Below are 22,387 nucleotides of genomic sequence, written 5' to 3'. Positions count from 1 at the left end.
TGGTCTTATTTCAGTGACTTTTAACAAGTCAGGAAATGACCCCTGTCTGAAAGAGCTGTTTATTAAATGTTGCAGTGGCTTTATTAACTCATTACTGCATTCTTTCAGAAATTTGGCTGAGATGTCATCCCAGCCACTGGATGTACTTACTTTTAAGTTGGAAATGGTTCTCAGGATTTCCTGTTCTGTAACACACCTCAGGAAGAACGAATTACTGACATTACTGGGATTTAGCACCCTGCGGTGGGTTGATCACATCCTCCTTACTCATCTTACTAAATTGATCTATGAATCTCTCGCATACTTCTTTTGGGTCACTAACCAGTTTTTCATTTCCCCTTATTATTATGTTGTTACCCAATGCCTTGTCATTCCCCCCACTTTCCTTCTTTACTATATTCCACGCTGTTTTGCCAACATTACAGGATTGACTCATCTGTTCTGCATACTTCTGTGCCTTTAATGTCTAAAGTGCTTCCCTATAGGTTTTTCTACAGGCTTTGTATTTAGACTGAAAGTATTGCAGTTTGGTGTCTTTAAAAAGAATATATAGATCATTCATATCATTTTTTAATTTCATCAAATTAGGGGGGAGTTTAAGATTCCTGAAACTGTCAGTTTTCTTTAGTATTTTGACCTTTGGGCATACATGATTTAGACAATGGGTTAATGTTGTATAAAATAATACTCACTTTTCATTAATGTCTTCTGTTGCATATAGGCCTACCTGATACCAGTTTGTGTCTCAGTTTTTCCTTTAATGCATGATAGTCAAGCTTTCTTTTATAAGTAAATTGTTCCTTATGAGATACTATTTCTTCGTCAGTGTGAAGCTCTAGGACTAATGCACTATGATCCGAAATGTGGTTCTCAACAGTTCCAACTACAAGGTCCTCCTTACTTAAGTTTGTAATAACATGGTCAATATATGTCTGAGAGTCACCTGTAATTCTTGTTGGTGTTGAATTCACGTGGTTGTAATTATAGGACTGTAATATATCAATATATCTAAGGTAACTTACACTATTAGTTAAGGAGTCATTGTTCACATCCCCTATTGTTATAGTCTGTTTTTTATGAGGTGAAAGTTTATCAATAAGTTCCTCTAAATGGCAAAAGAATTCTTCCATGTTACTTTTAGGGGATCTGTACAGGCTAGCTATTACTAAACTGCTATATCTGAGCTTTATTCTTATGGCAGCTATTTCAAAGACCATCTCACATGCAAGATTATCTATCCAATCAATTTTTTCACACTGGACATTTTTTTGACATAAATACCAGCACCACCACCTTTATGTTGTTCCCTACAATAGACACTGACAGTTTTATAATTACTTAAATTAATGCTGCGTAATTCTTCAGTTTTGCACCCTAGTTCATTCACAAGATAAATATGAGGGCTACTAACACTTAGAAATTTGTCAATTTGTTCAATTTTATTGGTAATATATTGGACATTTTGCGACATTATTTTGATTTCACTGTGATTTACGATGTTGTCAAGTGCTTCGCCTCCACGTATGTATGGTGAAGGCTGAGTTAGTCTAAAAAAGTTTCTGTCGGACTTCTTTCAGTTGTGAACAAACTGTTTTTATATATTAAGTTTTTCAGTTATTTCTTTCTTTTATGATTAAATTTAATTTTTCACACAAATAGCGTTTACCTGCATAATTTAAGTGCAGTGAATGTAAAGTCAGACTGTGGACCTCTGAATGTTTGTTTGTATCACACTTTAGGCCTCTATTAACACTAAATTTTGTTTTGGTCTTGTGTTTTGTGCATTTCTGTATATGTAAAAGTGCTGTAAAGGAAATTAAACATAAAGATCATGTGTTTGCATATGTATTTCAGTGCTAGAACTTCTTTTCATTTTTTTTCTGCAATAATTGCTATTAAATTGAAGTTTCACCACCGGCCGGAGTGGCCGAGCGGTTCTAGGCGCTACAGTCTGGAACTGCTACGGTCGCAGGTTCGAATCCTGCCTCAGGCGTGGGTGTGTGTGATGTCCTTAGGTTAGTTAGGTTTAAGTAGTTCTAAGTTCTAGGGGACTGATGGCCTCAGAAGTTAAGTCCCATAGTACTCGGAGCCATTTGAACCATTTTGAAGTTTCACCTGTTTAGTCAAGGTTAACTCTTGCAATACCAAAACATGTATTTTTAAGTAGAAAGTCCATTAAACCTAAAAATGTTGTGAAATTCCAACATCATATTTGTACACACAAATTGTAACTTCAGAAAAATCATACATTTCAGCCAGTACATGGGTAACGGCTGCTACCTATGAGACCAGTGCCATGTGGATAGGGAGAGATAGTCATTATTATTGCAAATTAACAAGACATAAAAGAAAATATTGTAAAAAAGAATACTGAGTACACCCTTTTTGTAGTGGCAGGCTGTTAAGTGGAAAGTTTTATACGATGTTTCATGGACTTTGACCACATCGAAAGAAATTTCTTCAATATTTTCGAATAAGAGTCAAAAAGTTTTGATGAATTACTTTGCATGTTAACCTAGTAACATACATTTCATTCAACTCGGTCAAACGGGCTAACTCGATATACAATTATGGAATTGCATTCATTGTGTTCTGGAAGATTTGTGCTGTGTTTCAATTTTAGTTTTATGTGCAGCAACAAATTATTAAGACGATATACGGACAGTTTTTGAAAATGGATTTTCTGATGATGTTACCAAATTTTCAGCATACAGGGATACTTCTTTCGTATTGAAGTTTGGTGAACACATGGTACAAACTAAATCTTAAGAATACATCACATTTTCATTTGCTCCAAACCGGAACTGTTATTTTTCTAATATGAGATAATTTTAGTTAAATATGACGCACTGTGGTCCGCTCACTAAGTGGTCGTCCGTGTGGTTTCGTTATGAGAAACAGGTCTCAAGGTTTGTAATTAAGCAACTATTAATTTTTATGATGTTCTTTCACTCAGACTAAAGTGAAGTATATTCTCCAGCATGCTTTATTCATTTAAAAAATCTGAGAATAAAGTGCATTCTTCATTTTGTTCATACAACACACTGTGTTGACAGTTGGCAACTAAATGTGGAGCAGAGAATGCACGGAAAGTGACAATTTTGTCACCCACGCACACAGTTTTGTCATCGGCTTGTATGCGGGTTGAAAGACAAAAGTGTCACCCATTGTCACTCTTAAGGTACGTTGTCCAAGACGCGACGGACACTAGCGACTGCGACGGGTCGGTACGTGACGTCAGAAGTTGCCTGCTGGCGCATGCGCAGTTCGAGTTTGGGATGCGACGCGCGACTGTTGCGGCAGCTGCCGCAGCACTGCACCAGTGAGCAGTGTTGCGACGGAAGTCGCACGACACAAAGACGTACGGCTGCCAGAAAGATGTCGAGCCACTCAAGGAAAACTGAAATGAGCCACTCACAGGATGTGATGCTCTGTGAGCTGGTCTCGCAACATCCTTGCCTTTACGATTTGAAGAACCCTAAATATAGAGACACTATGTTCAGAGACAGAATTTGGGAAGAAATTGGTGCACAGTTGAAACTGGCAGGTGAGTGAAATATATAATATATTCCCATTAATGCAAATTTTTCAGGCCTGTTATGAAAATCATATAATCCATGCAGATGTAGAATTAGAATGATGAAAATGAACTTGAAGGTCAATTTTCGCATTACTCTTTTTTGTGACGATAAAAACTGAAAACGGCAAGTACATCATAAAATGAACAATCTAAAGTACAACGAGAAAGTTACATTTTACAATACCTTCACTTCGAAAGTAAACGGTAGATTGGTGTCTTGATGATACCTTCTAGTTGTGAAAAACCACCACCAGATTGTTGTACAGTTTTCTGTAATCAATAGATGTTCGTTTTTGAGGAAGGCGTTTCTCAACAGATTGCGCAAACAGTTTGCTGCAATAAGTAATTTGTCAAATTCACTTCAATTCATTGGTAGAAGATGGTGCTCAAAAAACTTGTGCCAAAAGTGCACTACTGTTTTACAAGGCCCTTCTGGTCTGACACAGTTCACAATTGAAATTCGTCTTTTGCAAATCCTGGAGTTATCTTTTGAGTGCAGCTTGGCAAGATTAAATGTTCGTGTCATCAATAACGATGTATGCTGTCAGAATATAAGAATATGGAAGTTCATTTGGATGGGAATAAAGAATCAGTCGGCTATGAAAGTTGCCTTAGCTTGTTCCAAAAGTTTCTGCATGGGAGAAACTGACAAGTATAATTTGGGGAAATTTTATAAACAAGCACGGACATTATTTCTTCCACATTTCTGCTAGTGTATACTGTAGACGTTCAGAATGAAAATTCTAGAGATGTTTAAGGTGTAACCCTATCTTGTTGTCAAAAACTGGAAACAATGCAATGACGCTAGCGTGCGCTTATTGTTAATAAACTTATCTTTCATTGGAATTTTAGGTGAAATGTGCAAAAACACATGGAGGAATATTTGGGACTCGTATCAGAGAAATAAACGAGAAAGAAAGCTTGGAACAGGTTCAGATGCCTCAGCAAAACCAAGAAAATGGGTTCTGCTTGATCACTTGGCTTTAAGAAACCTACATTTCGTGGCATTTTAAATGAAATTGTCAAGAGCATATGGAGAAATATTAGTAACTCATACCGGAGAAATATATGACATAAAATGGTTTCATTAGGTCCAAATGTGTCAGCGAAACAAAACAAATACATTCTCTATCGTGTGATGACCACACGATTCTCGTTGCGCGTTGACAGAACTGGCGGCTAGTCGCGACTCTCCCGGAGATATATGAGCCCAAATCTCGGAAACGGAGATCGATATCATTCTGATCTCAACTTTAATAATAATTTCGATATGTTAGCTTCTTTTCATCGGCAACGATGTATGACCTAACGTGAACCATACGTAAAGTAGCCAGCGACCACATTTTTCACTGTACACAATTCAAATTTTATGCAGTAGGTTACTTGTAAATTAAGTATCGGAATAACTGTGACGAATATCGGAAAAATAGACACCTCATTATCAAGCTGTGATGTGAAACTGTAAGATACGCAAACATCAATTTTTTGTGCCTTTTACTTTCCTCACGATTGATAGAGAAGTAATATACAGCGAAAAAACACGCAAAACCGGAAGAGATACTTTTCAATTTTTTTAAAGTAAAAGGAGAATCTGTATCGAAAAACTAACTCTGGGAGCCGATGTACCTTTGTTGCATTAACATACAGTATTTTTTACAGCAAGAAAATCGGAATTCTTATTTTTCATATGTATTTGAATCCGCCGCCGCCGACCGGAGCTTGGGAAACGGCAACGACTCCTGTCGTGTTGCGGCCTTGTCGCCGTCTGCCAGGGTGGGAAAAGAGGAGGGGGCAGCGTCGCAGTCGCAGCCAACTGTCGCGTCTTGCACAACGTAACTTTAACTTACCCGCATCTCCGTATATACCCACAGACTGGGCAAAGGTGACAAAACAGTCATGGTGAAAAAAATCACCTGTGCAAGCTAGCCTGAAGTGTTAAAATGGGAACAAAAAATTTTCTTTCGTGTTTGTTTCTCTTCGCAAAAGGACTTAATTAATCTGCATATTATAAATAATGTTTTTATAGTGTAAGCTAATGAAATAAGTATAAAAGCTAATGAAATATAGGTATTCCATTGTGTCTTGTTTAGTCAGTTTAGATGCCATTGTGGTATCACTGAATGTTAACATGAAGTTCAGTTGTTGGTGTACTGTCTGACTTGTTATTGTTCAGGTTTATGATAAAATGCGAACAATTTTTGCAATACCATCATGGTAAAGTAAAATGCGCATCTGTGTATCAAACTTCTTATGTATTCAAGTTACTGTGGGTCAAGAGAGGAAATGTTAAAACAGATGGTGTGCATATATGGTACTACTTCAATAAACATTTCTTCTATGGGGCAAGCAGCTCTTTCCAGCCACACACATGTGTATAAACATATGAAAATTGAAAATGACAGAAAAAAGTCTTTGCTTGTCAACATCTTTTTGAAGAGTGACAGTCACAAAGTGAATAAAAGGGTGGAAGCCACCTGCAGTAATCCTTCAGAAAAAGATAAGTTCCTAAAACAACTTGTTGAACACATTATAATTTATTTGTGTTATTTCAGTATATTTCAATTGTGAAAACATTTAATCATTTATTTATACAAACGCAAATGCTTGAATTAGCCGGGGCTCACATCTGCAAACCAAAGTGAAGTGGTATGTCCCATTGTACAAGTTATTTGGGTTTCTTTCTGTTCCATTCACATATAGAGCATGGGAAGAATGATTGATTAAATGCCCCTGTACATGCTGTAATCTGTTTCAGTGCCTCTTTGCTTACTGTAATTAACCTAACATTGCCCTTGCAATTCCTGTGGGAGCAATATGTAGGGGGATACAGTATATTCCTAGAGTCATCACTTGAAGCTGATTCTTGAAACTTTGTAGGTAGGCTTTTTCAGGATAGCTTACATCTTTCTTCAAGTCTGACAGTTCAGTTGCTTAAGCATTGCTGTGACACCTTCCCACAGATCAAACAAATCTTTGGCTATCTGTGCTGCCTTTCTCTGTGCATATTCAATATTTCCTTATTCCTTATTAGTCCTGTGTGGTGTGGGTCCCACATATTTGAGCAATATTCTAGAACTGGTCACACAAGTGATTTGCAAGCAGGCTCTTTTGTAGACTGATCGGACTTCCTAGCATACTACCAATAAATTGAAGTCTACCACCTACTTTATGACAGCCTGTGAAAATACCATTTCATATTCCTGCAAAATGTTACACCTAGGCACTTGCATGAGTTGGTCAATTCTGTGTGACTTGTTGATATTATAATCATAGGACATAATGTTTTTACTTCTTGTGTCATACACAGTTTAACGTTTATGAACATTTAAACCAAGTTGCCAATCTTTGCACCACTTTAAAATCTGATAAAGATCTGACTGAACATTTATGTAGCTTCTTTCAGTCAGTACTTCATTATAGATAACATCATCATCTCCAAAAAGTTTGAATTTACTATTAATATTGTCCACAAGGTCATTAATGTCCAATATGAACAGCAATGGCCCCAATACACTTTCCTGGGGCACAGCCGAAGTTACTTCTACATCTGACAATGACCTTCCATTCAAGATAACACACTGTATCCTCCCTATCAAACGATACTCAATCCAGTCACAATTTTCACTTGGTACCCCACATGATGGTACTTTACAATAATTACAGATGTGGTGCTAAGTCAAATGCTTTTCAGAAATAAAGAAATACCACATCTACCTGACTGCCTTGATCCAAAGCTTTCAGTATGACATGAGGAAAGAGAGAGTTGAGTTTTGCACAATCCTTGCTGGCTGGCATGGGGAGGTTGTTCCGTTTGAGATGCATTATCTCATACTAATATCTTTATAAATGTTAAAATGCAAAACTTCTTACCTTAAGTATGTGTGGTAAGCCTACTAGAGCTTTTGCTTTCAGCAGGCACTACGATTGTGTGTAGCCCTGAAAATACTTCAAACTCTGTGTTCTACAATTGACATAAAGTCACTGAAAGCTGAAACATTGTCACTGAAGTCATTCATGTTATCAGATTATTTTAGCAAGTCAGAACTACTTTGGTGTCTTCATACTGTAGTGAACCAACACTGTCTGCCTGTGTCCATTCATGCGAATGGACAGTTTGTTGCTGGTCATTCCCACATAGAATGCATCACAGTGTAGGCAGGTCAGTTGGTAAATCACGTGGGTGCTTTCACATGTGGCTCTGCCTTTAATCGTGTACACCTTCCGGGTTACAGGACTGGAGTAGGTGGTGGTGGGAGGGTGCATGGGACAGGTTTTACACCGGGGGCGGTTACAAGGATAGGAGCCAGAGGGTAGGGAAGGTGGTTTGGGGATTTCATAGGGATGAACTAACAGGTTACGAAGGTTAGGTGGACGGCGGAAAGACACTCTTGGTGGAGTGGGGAGGATTTCATGAAGGATGGATCTCATTTCAGGGCAGGATTTGAGGAAGTCGTATCCCTGCAGGAGAGCCACATTCAGAGTCTGGTCCAGTCCCGGAAAGTATCCTGTCACAAGTGGGGCACTTTTGTGGTTCTTCTGTGGTGGGGGATTCTGGGTTCGAGGGGATGAGGAAGTGGCTCTGGTTATTTGCTTCTGTACCAGGTCGGCAGGGTAGTTGCGAGATGCGAAAGCTGTTGTCAGGTTGTTGGTGTAATGGTTCAGGGATTCCGGACTGGAGCAGATTCGTTTGCCACGAAGACCTAGGCTGTAGGGAAGGGACCGTTTGATGTGGAATGGGTGGCAGCTGTCATAATGCAGGTACTGTTGCTTGTTGGTGGGTTTGATGTGGACGGACGTGTGAAGCTGGCCATTGGACAGGTGGAGGTCAACGTCAAGGAAAGTGGCATGGGATTTGGAGTAGGACCAGGTGAATCTGATGGAACCAAAGGAATTGAGGTTGGAGAGGAAATTCTGAAGTTCTTCTTCACTGTGAGTCCAGATCATGAAGATGTCATCAATAAATCTGTACCAAACTTTGGGTTGGCAGGCCTGGGTAACCAAGAAGGCTTCCTCTAAGCGACCCATGAATAGGTTGGTGATCAAGTACCTCGGTCGTGGAACCCTTGTCCGCCGGAAGAATGATGATGGATCGGTCAGCCTTCAGATCACGGATAGCCTGGGCTTCAGCAGTGGTGATGTTGGGAGTAGTGTCTTTCCGCCGTCCACCTAACCTTCGTAACCTGTTAGTTCATCCCTATGAAATCCACAAACCACCTTCCCTACCCTCTGGCTCCTATCCTTGTAACCGCTCCCGGTGTAAAACCTGTCCCTTGCACCCTCCCACCACCACCTACTCCAGTCCTGTAACCCGGAAGGTGTACACGATCAAAGGCAGAGCCACATGTGAAAGCACCCACGTGATTTACCAACTGACCTGCCTACACTGTGATGCATTCTATGTGGGAATGACCAGCAACAAACTGTCCATTCGCATGAATGGACACAGGCAGACAGTGTTTGTTGGTAATGAGGATCACCCTGTGGCTAAACATGCCTTGGTGCACGGCCAGCACATCTTGGCACAGTGTTACACCGTCCGGGTTATCTGGATACTTCCCACCAACACCAACCTATCCGAACTCCGGAGATGGGAACTAGCTCTTCAATATATCCTCTCTTCCCGTTACCCACCAGGCCTCAATCTTCGCTAATTTCAAGTTGCCGCCACTCATACCTCACCTGTCATTCAACATCATCTTTGGCTCTTCACTTCCGCCTCGACTGACATCTCTGCCCAAACCCTTTGTCTTTAAATATGTCTGCTTGTGTCTGTATATGTGTGGATGGATATGTGCGTGTGTGCGAGTGTATACCTGTCCTTTTTTCCCCCTAAGGTAAGTCTTTCCGCTCCCGGGATTGGAATGGCTCCTTACCCTCTCCCTTAAAACCCACATCCTTTCGTCTTTCCCTCTCCTTCCCCTCTTTCCTGATGAGGCAACAGTTTGTTGCGAAAGCTTGAATTTTGTGTGTGTGTTTGTGTTTGTTTGTGTGTCTATCGACCTGCCAGCGCTTTCGTTCGGTAAGTCACATCATACACACACAAACTCTTTGTCTTTAAATATGTCTGCTTGTGAGATGTCTGCTTGTGTCTGTATATGTGTGGATGGATGTGTGTGTGTGTGTGTGTGTGTGTGCGCGCGCGAGTGTATACCCGTCCTTTTTTCCCCCTAAGGTAAGTCTTTCCGCTCCCGGGATTGGAATGACTCCTTACCCTCTCCCCTAAAACCCACATCCTTTCGTCTTTCCCTCTCCTTCCCTCTTTCCTGATGAGGCAACAGCTTGTTGCGAAAGCTTGAATTTTGTGTGTGTGTTTGTGTTTGTGTGTCTATCGACCTGCCAGCGCTTTCGTTCGGTAAGTCACATCATCTTTGTTTTTAGATATAAAAAACAAAGATAATGTGACTTACCGAACGAAAGTGCTGGCAGGTCGATAGATACGCAAACATACACACGAAATTCAAGCTTTCGCAACAAACTGTTGCTTCATCAGGAAAGAGGGAAGGAGAGGGAAAGACGAAAGGGTGTGGGTTTTAAGGGAGAGGGTAAGGAGTCATTCCAATCCCGGGAGCGGAAAGACTTACCTTGGGGGGAAAAAAGGACAGGTATACACTCGCGCGCGCGCACACACACACATATCCATCCACACATAGACACAAGCAGACATTTGTAAAGGCAAGGAGTTTGGACAGAGATGTCAGTCGAGGCGGAATCCATCCACACATAGACAGACACAAGCAGACATTTGTAAAGGCAAGGAGTTTGGGCAGAGATGTCAGTCGAGGCGGAAGTAGAGGCAAAGATGTTGTTGAAAGACAGGTGGGGTATGAGCGGCGGCAACTTGAAATTAGCGGAGATTGAGGCCTGGCGGGTAACGAGAAGAGAGGATATACTGAAGGGCAAGTTCCCATCTCCGGAGTTATGACAGGTTGGTGTTAGTGGGAAGTATCCAGATAACCCAGACGGTGTAACACTGTGCCCAGATGTGCTGGCCGTGCACCAAGGCATGTTTAGCCACAGGCTGATCCTCATTACCAACAAACACTGTCTGGCTGTGTCCATTCATGCGAATGGACAGTTTGTTTCTGGTCATTCCCACATAGAAAGCTTCACAGTGTAGGCAGGTCAGTTGGTAAATCACGTGGGTGCTTTCATACGTGGCTCTGCCTTCGATCGTGTACACCTTCCGGGTTACAGGACTGGAGTAGGTGGTGGTGGGAGGGTGCATGGGATAGGTTTTACACCGGGGGGCGGTTACAAGGGTAGGAGCCAGAGGGGTAGGGAAGGTGGTTTGGGGATTTCATAGGGATGCGTTTGTATGTGTGTCTATCAACCTGCCAGCACTTTTGTTCGGTAAGTCACATCATCTTTGTTTTTAGATATATTTTTCCCACGTGGGATGTTTCTCTCTCTCTCTCTCTCTCTCTCTCTCTCTCTATATATATATATATATATATATATATATATATATATATATATATATATATATATAAGGAAACATTCCACGTAGGAAAAATATATCTAAAAACAAAGATGATGTGACTTACTAAATGAAAGTGCTGGCAGGTCGACAGACACACAAACAAACACAAATATACACACAAAATTCTAGCTTTCGCAACCAACGGTTGCCTTTTCAGAAAAGAGGGCAGGAGAGAAAAAGACGAAAGGATTTGGGTATTAAGGGAGAGGGTAAGGAGTCATTCCAATCCCGGGAGCGGAAAGACTTACCTTAGGGAGAAAAAAGGACAGGTATACATTCGCGCACACACACACTTATCCATCCACACATATACAGACACAAGCAGACATATACAGAGGCAAAGAGTTTGGCCCGAGATGTCAGTCGAGGCGGAAGTGCAGAGGCAAAGATGTTGTTGAATGAAAGGTGAGGTATGAGTGGCGGCAACCTCCGGCGGACAAGGGTTCCACGACCGTGGTACTTGATCGTCGGGAGTATGTGGCTGAGGGACTGCGTCAGCTTTCAGACAACACCACATACAAAGTTTGCCAAGGTAATCCCATTCCTGATGTCCAGGCGGAGCTTCAAGGAATCCTCAGAACCTTAGGCCCCCTACAAAACCTTTCACCTGACTCCATCAACCTCCTGACCCCACCGACACCCCGCACCCCTACCTTCTACCTTCTTCCTAAAATTCACTACCCAATCATCCCGACCGCCCCATTGTAGCTGGTTACCAAGCTCCCACAGAACGTATCTCTGCGTACATAGATCAACACCTTCAACCCATTACATGCAGTCTCCCATCCTTCATCAAAGACACCAACCACTTTCTAGAACGCCTGTAATCCTTACCCAATCCGTTACCCCCGGAAACCATCCTTGTAACCATTGATGCCACTTCCTTATACACAAATATCCCGCACGTCCAGGGCCTTGCTGCGATGGAGCACTTCCTTTCACGCCGATCACCTGCCACCCTACCTAAAACCTCTTTCCTCATTACTTTAGCCAGCTTCATCCTGACCCACAACTTCTTCACTTTTGAAGACCAGACATACCAACAATTAAAGGGAACAGCCATGGGTACCAGGATGGCCCCTTCGTACGCCAACCTATTCATGGGTCGCTTAGAGGAAGCCTTCTTGGTTACCCAGGCCTGCCAACCCAAAGTTTGGTACAGATTTATTGATGACATCTTCATGATCTGGACTCACAGTGAAGAAGAACTCCAGAATTTCCTCTCCAACCTCAACTCCTTTGGTTCCATCAGATTCACCTGATCCTACTCCAAATCCCATGCCACTTTCCTTGATGTTGACCTCCACTTGTCCAATGCCCAGCTTCACACGTCCGTCCACATCAAACCCACCAACAAGCAACAGTACCTCCATTATGACAGCTGCCACCCATTCCACATCAAACGGTCCCTTCCCTACAGCCTAGGTCTTCGTGGCAAGCGAATCTGCTCCAGTCCGGAATCCCTGAACCATTACACCAACAACCTGACAACAGCTATCGCATCCCACAACTATCCTCCTGACCTGGTACAGAAGCAAATAACCAGAGCCACTTCCTCATCCTCTAAAAACCAGAACCTCCCACAGAAGAACCACAAAAGTGCCCCACTTGTGACAGGATACTTTCTGGGACTGGATCAGACTCTGACTGTGGCTCTCCAGCAGGGATACGACTTCCTCAAATCCTGCCCTGAAATGAGATCCATCCTTCATGAAATCCTCCCCACTCCACCAAGAGTGTCTTTCCGCCGTCCACCTAACCTTCGTAACCTCTTAGTTCATCCCTATGAAATCCCCAAACTACCTTCCCAACCCTCTGGCTCCTACCCTTGCAACCGCCCCCCGGTGTAAAACCTGTCCCATGCACCCTCCCACCACCACCTACTCCAGTCCTGTAACCCGGAAGGTGTACACGATCAAAGGCAGAATCACGTGTGAAAGCACCCACGTGATTACCAACTGACTTGCCTTCATTGTGACGCATTCTATGTGGGAATGACCAGAAACAAACTGTCCATTCGCATGAATGGGCACAGACAGACAGTGTTTGTTGGTAATGAGGATTACCCTGTGGCTAAACATGCCTTGGTGCATGGCCAGCACATCTTGGCACAGTGTTACACCATCCGGGTTATCTGGATACTTCCCACTAACACCAACCTATCCGAACTCCGGAGATGGGAACTTTTTCTTCAATATATCCTCTCTTCCCGTTATTCACCAGGCCTCAATCTCCGCTAATTTCAAGTTGCCGCCACTCATACCTCACCTGTCATTCAACAACATCTTTGCCTCTGCACTTCTGCCTCGACTGACATCTCTGCCCAAACTCTTTGCTTCTGTATATGTCTGCTTGTGTTGTATATGTGTGGATGGATATGTGTGTGTGTGTGTGTGTGTGTGCGCGAGTGTACACCCGTGCTTTTTTCCCCCTAAGGTAAGTCTTTCCGCTCCCGGGATTGGAATGACTCCTTACCCTCTTTTGTTTGGTAAGTCTCATCACTATATATAGGGAAACATTGCACGTGGGAAAAATATATCTAAAAACAAAGATGATGTGACTTACCAAACGAAAGCACTGGCACGTCGGGAAACATTGCACGTGGGAAAAATTATCTAAAAACACAGATGATGTGACTTACCGAACGAAAGTGCTGGCAGGTCGATAGACACACAAACAAACACAAACATACACACGAAATTCAAGCTTTCGCAACAAATGGTTGCTTCATCAGGAAAGAGGGAAGGAGAGGGAAAGACGAAAAGATGAGGGTTTTTTTTTTTTTTTTTTTTTTTTTTTTTTTTTTTGGCACACTTTTGTTGCTGATTTGTTGGAAGGCCTAATTTGATTAAAATTTTACAACTATCTATGGATGACCCTAATTAAAACTTTAAACTACTCAAAGATTAAGGAATCTTTTAATGGGTGGTCCATCTGAGTATGGGTAGTTGTTATTTTCTTATGGTACATGGAGCATTTAAGATTGGTATTGTAATGAAAACTAATTGGAACATTTTGCCTTTCTAAGAGTGATTTATTGTTTATTTAAAGATTCCTCTGCTAAAAGAGCAAAATTATACACTACTCTAAATGTACAGTCTTTCCGAAAAAAATTTGTTCAGTCAGATGGGTAGAGAATGTTAACGTTGCTCAGAGAGCGTTGGAAATTTTACGTAATTTGAAAAAACACATTTCTGAGTCTAAAAAAAAAGTCAGTGCCAACTTCACAGAGCTTCAAAACTATATCTGTTGCTCTCAGGTATAAAATGCTTGCACCCAAATTTGCTTTTTTCGGTGCAACAGCTACATTAGTTGAGCCTTTTCGCCGAGAGTACCAGACAACTAATTCCATGGCTCCAATCATGTACAGTGACTTGTGACCTTTAGAGCTTTCTGTGATGTGGCACCTAATCAGCCATGATGTTTTAGAATCTAGACGTTCTTTTTGCAAAATGATCTTATATATGAAAACAATTAAGTACTAAGGAAGCATTAAAAAAATTGAATAGCTCGAGTTGGACCTTCTACAACTAAAACAAGAAATGCAAATACACATTTTAGGAGTATTGGGCAAAATAAGAAAGAGTTCACCTTTAGAGTATAAGCTTACAAAGGGGATTTCATGTTTAGATCGGTCGGTTGATGTCAGTTTTTCTTCAGCTGAAGAACGGTTATCATCATGTTTAGAAATTCTAGATTCTAGTGGTAGACACTCTGGGCATTAAGGCTGACCATGTAAAACAAGAATATGTGGATCCTTGGAATCAGTTGCTTGTAAAGGATGTCCTTAGAACCTTCAACAGGTCTGTAACTCGTCTTGATAAATTTTGGATGGATTTAATATGCAGTTCACAAAAACCTTGTGAAAACTTTTAAGTATTTTGTTAAAAAGATTCTTATCACATGGCAATGCAAGCATCGAGTATGGTGTCTCTGTCTCTGTGAACTTGGTGTGTTTAGTGGAAAATCAACATGAAGCAAACCTGGTGGCACTATGGAGGTGTGGAATGTATAGCATTCAATAAAAGTTTCATGCATGCAATCCATAATGTACATTCTAAGTATAAGGAATATTTGGTTAAACTGTGGAGTTATAAAGAATACAAAATAGAGGAGGAATCAGATGAAAAGTGCAAAAGAAGTCAAATCAAAGGACTGGAAATTCAGAAAATGAGATGTTTAGCAGATGCTGCTGAAATAAAAGAATCAGTATCAAAGTTACGGAAAAACAAATGAAGAAGTGTGTTTCATCAGGTCTCACAGTAGAAGTGTTTCTTTCCTTAATATTCTTAAAAGCCTACAGGATGAGTACATTCACGATCTTTGTGCTTTTTGTGTCCTGAAAACATTTGGCAACAGTTTTGTAAGAATATTTCTATATATTGAGAAAGTCAGCTTAACAAAATAAAACCAGTGTTAAGTACTTTTTACATGAGAATTTTGTATGTTCCTTATAACAAGAAATGCCGTAAGTTAAGCTACAGATGCTTGGTGAGTACAGCACACCCTCTTCCATTCACACTCATTCGAGATAATGTGCACTTCACTTGCATTTGCTTACTGTCTAATACTTCATTTCTTGTTCGTGGATCAATCCATTAAGTAAATATCTCCTCTTAAGAAATCTTTCTTCGCCTCAATGCAAATGATTTAGTCTGTACCACCCGATATTTTCTCAGTTTTACTTAATTTCCAACACTGTAGTACATGGGTTGTCAGAACAATTTGAAGTTCTTGTGTTCAGAAGTTAACTATGCCTTAAAAAGGGCATAGGAAATCATTGCCTAAAATAATATCAAAATCGTGGTCATGTTTCCAAACCACTTCCAATGTCAACTTTCGCTTCTTTCCATCCATTTCCAGTTCCACATTTTGTGAACCTGTTGGTTAAATTACCTTTTTCCCCTCAATCCACAGAGTCTTGTACATGGTAATGTTAATTCTTGTGTGCAAGTAGATTTAATGACCATTTATTCATAAAGATAGACGGTCTGCTATTGAATTTACTTTGCAAAGTTAAATTTATGACTTGAAAGCTCCTAGCTCTCCTACTGGATTCACTTTGCAGAAGAGGAATAAGGGGCAGTGGCAGAATCATTCCCATTCATTTTTTCCATATTCACATTCCTTCAAACACCTGTTAACCTATTTGGTTAGCCGAGTGATGCCGTAAACATGGAGAGTTTGCTGTCTCATGTCTTATCCTTCTACAAAAGGGACATGTTGGTGCTGTACACCCGGAAGCCTTGTGACATGGGTGTTTGCAACAAGTGCAGCACATTTCATCAATGAATACACATCTAGTGGTGTTTATCCTCAGAGGATTGGACCAATTGTTGCGTCTCTTCACATAGAAAGGCGAGTCGTACATAGGTTATGAAATAGTATATGTACTGAACGCAATTTTGGTAAAAGAGAAATAAGAGTTATTGATTAGGTTGGTATTGCTCTTTTGTTACTAACTTTACACAATTCTCACTTGGTGTGTCTTTTACCAGCTTTGGTTACACTTTCCAGAATGTTGTTTCATTGACCACCGTACCTGAAAATCCACAGATAACTAGTGTGTGTGTGTGTGTGTGTGTGTGTGTGTGTGTGTGCGTGCGTGTGCGTGCGTGCGTGCGTGTGCGTACGCGTGCGAAAACACACACACACACAAGCACACAAATAATAGTTTTATTGATTTTTTTTTGGGATGTTGTTGACAGTGAAATTAATACCAGCATATTAATTGTGTTCTTTTATCAAGTGCGCCTATGTCATGCTTGCTATGTTTATGATGAGATTTTCGTAATTGGTGCCACTATAAATATATATATATCTCTCTCTTTACAGTACCAGTGCAGGAAAAAATGTGGACGAAAGAACATTGGCTGTAGAAATGATCATATGTGTCAGAAGTTATGTTATGAAGACTGTTCTCCCTGTATTGTTAATGTAAAACAGAAACTTACTTGCAATCATTTAGTAGAGATTCCATGCAAACAAGACCCGAAAGAAGTGAAATGTCAGATGAATTGTACGAAAAAGCTACCATGTGGACATCCATGCAAAATGCGTTGTGGTGAACCCTGTGGGAACTGTCAAGTGGAGGTTTGTAATATTTTGTTTACACGTATTTTTATTTTAGTTATATGTTGGATGAATATGCAGTTTGATGGCATTCACATTTCATTTCTCAAACATGAGAGAGAAGGACAGTGCCACCTTACACAATTTGTTCATTTCTGCACGTTTCCATTCTTGTTGTATTGCAGAATGTGTTTTGTAATAGTTGAAAGAAGTATGATGTACTATATGGCTTTTGGTGTTAGCCAGTATCTGTTGTAAACATTTTCCTTGCCATGTTTCATATAATCTCTGCTTGTACATGTATTGTGCTGTTCCAGCCCTGTGGAAAATTCTTGAATATTTTATAAGTTAACTGATACAACAAGGCAAAGACACAACAGTTCTATAACTGTAAAGGTCATCAAACATGTGAAAGTCAAATGTTATCTGAAAGAAAGAAAACTATTGTTCTCAATCTTTTTGCAGTTAACTAGTGACAAAAATTTAGTAAGTAAAATCTATCATAGGATAGGTTTGTAGGACAACACAGTTGATGTCATACATGTGTCATTTTCTTGTTGTGCTCAGTTGAGTAAAAGTGTTTACTTTTTTGAAAAATAAAAGCAGATTTTTAGCTGTGTTCTTTATCTAAGTATGCACAGACATGTACATAATCTATGCTGCCAAGCAATGACATAGAAAGATCTTTGTTGTGCTGGACAGCTTTGATAAAAGACACTTTTATTTTTTATGTGTCTCATTAAAAAGCTGACAAAATTTGTTTTGTACTTTAATGAGTATAGCAGTTTGTCATGATGTGACAGACTTAGTTTGTCATGATGTGACAGACTTCAAAGTGGTCTAACCACATGCACATTATTCTGAAATACGTTACATAGCTTGTTAGTGTTGTGAAAGCATGGGGGCTAGTGTCTGGTTTATTTTTCAGCCTGAAACTTGACAAAAGATGAAAAGAGAGACTGAAAATGTGGCTACACAGTCTAATGATAAACATTGACTAGAGCCCAGATTCTGATGTAATACCAACACACGAAATGCGTACACATTTATGTCATGAAAATGGGTAAATACAGTAAAACCTCATTTTTATGTTCCCACATTTAAGATTTTCGCTCTTTTTACATTAAATTTTCTCAGTCCCAACATTATTCTCTCAGTACAGTGCTTTCCCATAATTAACAATTCCATACTACATTTCCTGCATTTTAAGTTTTCTTTGAGATTGTCATGAGCTTTAACAACGCAAAGTTATTGATCATGTAATATGACATTAGTGCAGTAAGCAGGATTTTCATGCAAAGTATGTTGAGTCACTATCTTAATGATGATCATAGCTAACAATACTGACTGTAGCAACCTTCTTTCTGCTTATTGCATTGTAATACAACAGCTTTAATTTAATTTCACAATCATTTATACAAATAAACACCACTTTTCCGTCCCAGGGGACACCGCCTTATCGTAAGCACCTTCAGCGGTGGGCAGAAGGGTTTGCATGCTCCGATGAGGCTGAGAGCTGTGCCAGCGGTATCGTAGCTACTGGTAGGGTCACCCAAACCAGATTGGTCTGAACGGAGGAGACAGACGAAATGTGTCCTGCAACATAGGGCGGAGGGGGGGGCTCTATAGGTGTAGGGAAGCCAACCATCCTAGGGGAATGAACCCTAAAAAATCCAGGTCTTCCAAGATGGGGGTTGGGTGTGAGGCTAACAACCTCACCCGGGAAAAAAGAGCTTGTTACGGAACCTAAGGACAAAGAAAGCCAGATGGATTTAACAGATAAACGGCCTTGGCAACAGAAACGGCACATGAACTGGTATTTAGTGACATGGATAAGGGGCAGATCAAGGACCAGATGGCTAGACAACGTGGAGTAGGACTTCAGAAGGATGGGGGTGAGAAGATGGAGAGGCAAGGCAGCCAGCAGAGAAGAGTGGGCAGAGGTTGTCCGGGAGTCCAAGGCCCTTCAAGGTCTGTAGCATCAAGGAGTAGCAATAGTAGTAGTAGTAAACACCACTTCTGACAACGGCTGTCTCTCTAATGGGCTTTCGTGAATCGTTACTTCCGCATGAAATGTGCTAATCCGCACTAAGTGTTTAGTCTTAGGTTGTTATGAACTAATGTCAGACATGAACATTCCTCCTGAAGATACTCCATAACATGCTGACAATTACTGCCCTCTTTTTCACCCAGCATGTCATTGAACCAAGTTACCCCTTCATCGGCAACAAGCTGTAGGTTTCTTGCTGTTGTTAGTTTATGAAGACTGCCAATGTTAGTGCTTTAACCAAAGTTGTGTCGCAGGTTTTATTTACCACATGTTTACGATGATTACCAATAATAAGTCTTACATTAAAAAATGAATATCTTTTTAATGTGGTTCCATGGAAGCCTTTTGCTTCTGTGTTTTATTTATACCATTGGACATCTGCCTGTTCGTTTGTGTGTGTCAGCACTCAGCCACTGCCTTTTTGATTATTATGAAGGCAGTGGAGTGCTAACACACACAAATGCAAATTTCCTTCATCATTTCGATCATGTCCACTGGTGTAAAAGAAACACAGAAGTAAAATTCTTTCGTAAAACCACATTAAAAAGATAGTCATGTTCTAATACGAGACTTATTATTGATGAGTGCTATAAAATTATGGCACATAAAACTTGTAACACAATATTGGTTAAAAAACTAAAGTTGGCAGTCTTCGTAAACAGAGATCAACAGGCACAAAATGTACAGCTTTTTACCTAAGAGGATGTCACTCCATTACATCTAGTAACTGACCCACTGAGAATTCTTTGTGCCTCTAAAGCAGGCAGTCATTCTGGTGACCCTATAAAGAAGGCTGAAAACCTGTAAAATGTACAAAGAACACCCTCACCAATTGATTTTGAGAAACAGCACATTCCATTGTTAAATTGGTGCACATTACAATACACATAATGAGCATTAGGATCCACTGTTCTAATTGTTGCTACACACCAATATTACAGCCGCTAATTACAGCTTCACTATTGTATATTTGTGCGTTAATATTGCCTATTGTATCTTTGAACAAAAGATCTATAACATTCAAGATGTGTCTTGTTAGAGCAGTAGCACTATACACTTCAGGATCAAAAAATCTCCAAATCCCTGGTAGACTACTCTTTTAATAGCACAAGACTAATACTATGTCTTTTCTGAAATATCTGTTGACTCATCTACTATCGTAGCAGAAAACTCGATGTGCTTCATTTCTTCCAAAATAAATTCATGGAAAGTTTCCAACATATAGTCCAGTAGCTGTTTTGGATGGATTTTGATACATTGGTAAGAAAATTGTCGTACTATACATGTTCTTTCCTGCACTGTCAATATCAGAAATTAAAACTATTAAACCCAAAAAGACACTGGATTTTTCAATGTTTCTGTCTTGTCGCGCCCTCTCAAAGTCTTTTTGAAAGCACCACAGAATTTTATACAATCAATAATTCTAGAGAGCATGTACTTGTTTTATTTATACTTGCTGATTGTGTTTCAGTATGTCGTTATGATAGGTGCGACAACATTGTTGCGATATTAGCTTTACGTAATGTTCTAAGATCAAGCGAGTTGTTTCTGTGTTTATGATTTCTCATGTGTTTTCTTATTAATGTATTAATATCTCCTGGATCTTTCTCTTCCCCTGTACACCACACATAGCAAAAAAGTGCATTGAGAAAATCAGACCTGCAGATTCAACTGTTTTGTACACTTGTCACACTAAATTTACTTGTATGCTTTATTTATTTATTTTTTTAATTTTTACCGCCATCTGTAGCCATTTGTCATACAAGGGTAGTAATCGTAACAAAATGGAATAGATTAATTTTACATATATGAATTGAATTGTTGAAATATATTGCATCTGCATCAATAACATCTGATTCTAAGATGACTGCACCGCTTTATTATTTGTGTAAACATCACTATGCATACATTGATATCGATCATCATGGTGTGGTTGTGGCAAAAATGATTATCAATAAATATGTTCAGTAAACTAGGTAAAAAAGTAGTAGTGTCATATTTCAGTGAGGAACTTGAAACTTCTAGCACAGGGCAGGAGCATGAATAGGAGTTATGGCTCAAGTTTAAAAGAATAGTTGACCATGCACATATATGTACACAGTTGAATAGTTCATAATGGGAGGCATCCTTCATGGTATATAGACACTATAAACAAACTTCTAAAGAAACAGAGACTACTGCATAATAGGTGTAACACAAAGCATAAGATTGTAGGTAGAGAGTTGCTGAATGAAACATTTTTGGCTGTCAAGAGGGAAATGCGTGAAGCCTTCAGTGAGTACTGTAGCCTGTTAGTAGCTGTAAAGTTGGTGTCCAGTCCCTACTGAATTAGACAGGAGCTGACATTGAGGGTAGCAAAGCAGAAGCTGAAATGCTTAACTCTGTTTTCAGAAGTTCCTTTACAGGGGAAAAACCACAAAATTGCCCCAAATTAATCCTCATACCACAGAAAGGTGAGCGACTTGAGTATTAGTGTCAGTAGTGTTGAGGAACAGCTGAAATCATTAAAATTGAACAAAGCTCTAGGGCTTGATTGAATCCCCATCAGATTCTATATTGAATTTGTGGCAATATCTTTGGCACTGATTTGTTATAGAATCTTACAACATACTCTGAGCTCAAACATAATGAGGTATCTTGAACACAATACGTCAATAACTCACACTTTTATCGTATGACATACTGAAAGCTTTCGATCAAGGCAGTCAGGTACATGCAGTATTTCATGGTTTCCAAGAAAAATTTGACTCGGTACCACACCTACATTTATTGTAAAAAGTACAGTCGTATGGGGTATCAAGCGATATTTGTGATTGGATTCAGGTCTTTTTGTTGTGGAGCAAACATGGATGGAGATTCATCATCAGATCTAGAAGTAACTTCAGGTGTGCCCTAGGGAAGTGTGTTGCGACACTTGCTGTTCATGTTGTTTATTAATGACCTTGCAGACAATCTTAATAGTAAAGTCAGGCATTCTGCACATGATGCAGTTATCTGTAATGAAGTACTACCTGAGAGAAGTTGGCATAAATATTCAGTCATATCTTGATAAGATTTCTGAGTAGTGCATAGATTGGGATCGTGATTTAAAGTTCAGTAATGTAAAATTGTGCACTTCACAAAACGAAAAAAGCGTAGTATCCTGTGAAGATAGTATCAACAAGTCGTTAGAATCGGCCAACTCATACACATACCAGGGTGTAAC

General features: G+C 40.0%; 1 protein-coding gene across 1 annotated transcript in view; it reads left to right on the top strand.

Moving 5' to 3' along the window:
* Positions 1–22,387, top strand: part of LOC126263751 (NFX1-type zinc finger-containing protein 1-like) — a 272,319-nt gene that overhangs the window by 146,523 nt on the left and 103,409 nt on the right. The window contains exon 9 of the mRNA XM_049960939.1: positions 16,896–17,153. Coding sequence (XP_049816896.1) covers positions 16,896–17,153 — 258 coding nt within the window. The remainder of the gene's footprint in view (positions 1–16,895; positions 17,154–22,387) is intronic.

This window comes from Schistocerca nitens, chromosome 6, assembly GCF_023898315.1.
Source record: "Schistocerca nitens isolate TAMUIC-IGC-003100 chromosome 6, iqSchNite1.1, whole genome shotgun sequence".
NCBI classification, from domain to species: Eukaryota; Metazoa; Arthropoda; class Insecta; order Orthoptera; family Acrididae; genus Schistocerca; species Schistocerca nitens.
This window is presented reverse-complemented; position numbering and strand designations above follow the sequence as displayed.